Raw genomic sequence first — 1,743 nt, 5'->3', positions numbered from 1 at the left:
GGGGCTGGGAAAGGCAGCGCTGATGTGCGGAACACCCTGGCCCTGCTCTGGGGCAGCCTGCTCCTTCCCAGCCACCAAAGTTCCCCTTCGCAGCGTTTTGGGAGGGGCTCATACCTGTGATGAAGTAGCTGAGCTCAGCGTTCAGCCCCACGTCAGCATCCGTGCAGTTGAGCCGCACCACTTTGAAATCCCGGGCCACGTTTTCGGGCAGCGACACGTTGTAGATGGCTGGGAAGAAGGTGGGGCTCTCGTCGTTCACGTCCAGAACTGAAAGGGGGGAGCAGAGCTGAGTGCCCCCTCCTGCAGATGCCAGGCTGCTGGGGCTCCCAAAACCACGCGCCCTCTGCTCTGAGCATCCCGGGGAATCCTCTGCCTGCTGCTCCCAGGCGTTTGGGCGGTGGGGGGGCCTGCAGACTGGCTGCAAGGACTGGTCCCCATGGCTGGGGGCTGTATTTGGTGGCCTCTGATAGAGACAGGTCACCCCCCCTCGTGCCCAAAGAATCCTTACAGAACTGTAATTAAAGTTACTGTTTGCACCAAGCTCATCTCCGTCCCCGTTCAGAGGAAAATCTGAGGCTTAAATATAAGCTCAGTATTTCCCAGTGCATAGCAGAGGGCTCTGGAATTACAAGGACCAGAAACTTCTTTTTCCAAAGCTGGGCCTGAGGAGAAGGCAGGGTCAGTTTATTTCCCGATGCTGCTTATCCTCAGCACTAGGCTCGCGGGAAGCCACTGAATAGAAATGCATTCAATTAAAGACAGGCCACATCCTAAGGCTCCAGCTCTGAAACTGGGGTGGCCATGGGCTGTCCAGACAGGCGGCTGATGTGAATCAGATGATGAAGGAAAAGGCAGGCCCAAAAGAAAAAGAAACACTAGGGATGGGGGAATGGAGGAAAAATGATACAGAATTTGGGGGCCCCACCAGAACCACCGTGTTTTCCCCATCTCTGCACTATGCTGACACCAGATGGGGCAAGCTACGAGGCCGGTGGGGATGGCAGCACGATGGGCTGCCCTCCCTACGTGCTGTTGGACACAAGGACACAACGGGTCCCATCATCTATCCATCCGACTGCTGGGTGCATCTCCTACATAAACCACATCTCCCCTGGTGGGGTGTCCTGGTCACCCACCTTTTTGGGACCGGAGGGGGGTCTGCAGCTGGGAAGGGCTTGGAGGGGTCTGGGTGCACCCACCTTTGACGGTCAGGGTGCTGGTGGAGCTCTTGGAAGGCACGCCGGCGTCACTGGCCACCACCCGCAGGTAGTACTCGGCGATCCGCTCCCTGTCCAGCACGGCAGTGGAGGTGACGAGCCCGCTGGTGCTGTTGATGAGGAAATCCATGCGGGGCATCCCCACCTGCATGCGGTATGTCACCTGCCCATTGGGACCCTCGTCCAGGTCGACGGCCACTACCTGGAGTGGAGAGCGGAGGGAAGGGTGAGCGTGGGGGAGCCTGGCTGCCTCCTGACTGATGAAAATCACAGTACATAAACCCTGAGTGTTTCTTTACCCCCAGGGATGCCGGGTTGAAGCAAAGCATCCTCGAGGCATTTCCCGTGCTGGGAGCAAGCATGTGGGGTGTAATGCCACAACCCCTTCTGCATCCCCCCAGTTGCACTGCTAGGGGATGGAGGGGATGGAGGGCCCCTCACTACAAGAAAGGTGCTGCGTTGCTGGAGCGTGGCCAGAGAAGGGCAGCGGAGCTGGGGAGGGGTCTGGAGCCCCAGGCTGCTGGGG

The 1,743-nt window shown here is 58.8% G+C and overlaps 1 protein-coding gene across 1 annotated transcript in view; it reads right to left on the bottom strand.

The window, feature by feature from the left end:
- Positions 1-1,743, bottom strand: part of CDH23 (cadherin related 23) — a gene marked incomplete at its 5' end in the record, with an annotated part of 196,107 nt that overhangs the window by 75,430 nt on the left and 118,934 nt on the right. Inside the window, 2 exon segments of the mRNA XM_035892587.1 lie at positions 115-267; positions 1,200-1,419. Coding sequence (XP_035748480.1) covers positions 115-267; positions 1,200-1,419 — 373 coding nt within the window.

Source organism: Egretta garzetta, unplaced genomic scaffold (assembly GCF_000687185.1).
Source record: "Egretta garzetta isolate BGI_Z169 unplaced genomic scaffold, ASM68718v1 scaffold204, whole genome shotgun sequence".
Lineage (NCBI taxonomy): Eukaryota > Metazoa > Chordata > Aves > Pelecaniformes > Ardeidae > Egretta > Egretta garzetta.
Note: the sequence above shows the minus strand (reverse complement) of the source record. Positions and strands in the feature narration are given on the sequence as shown.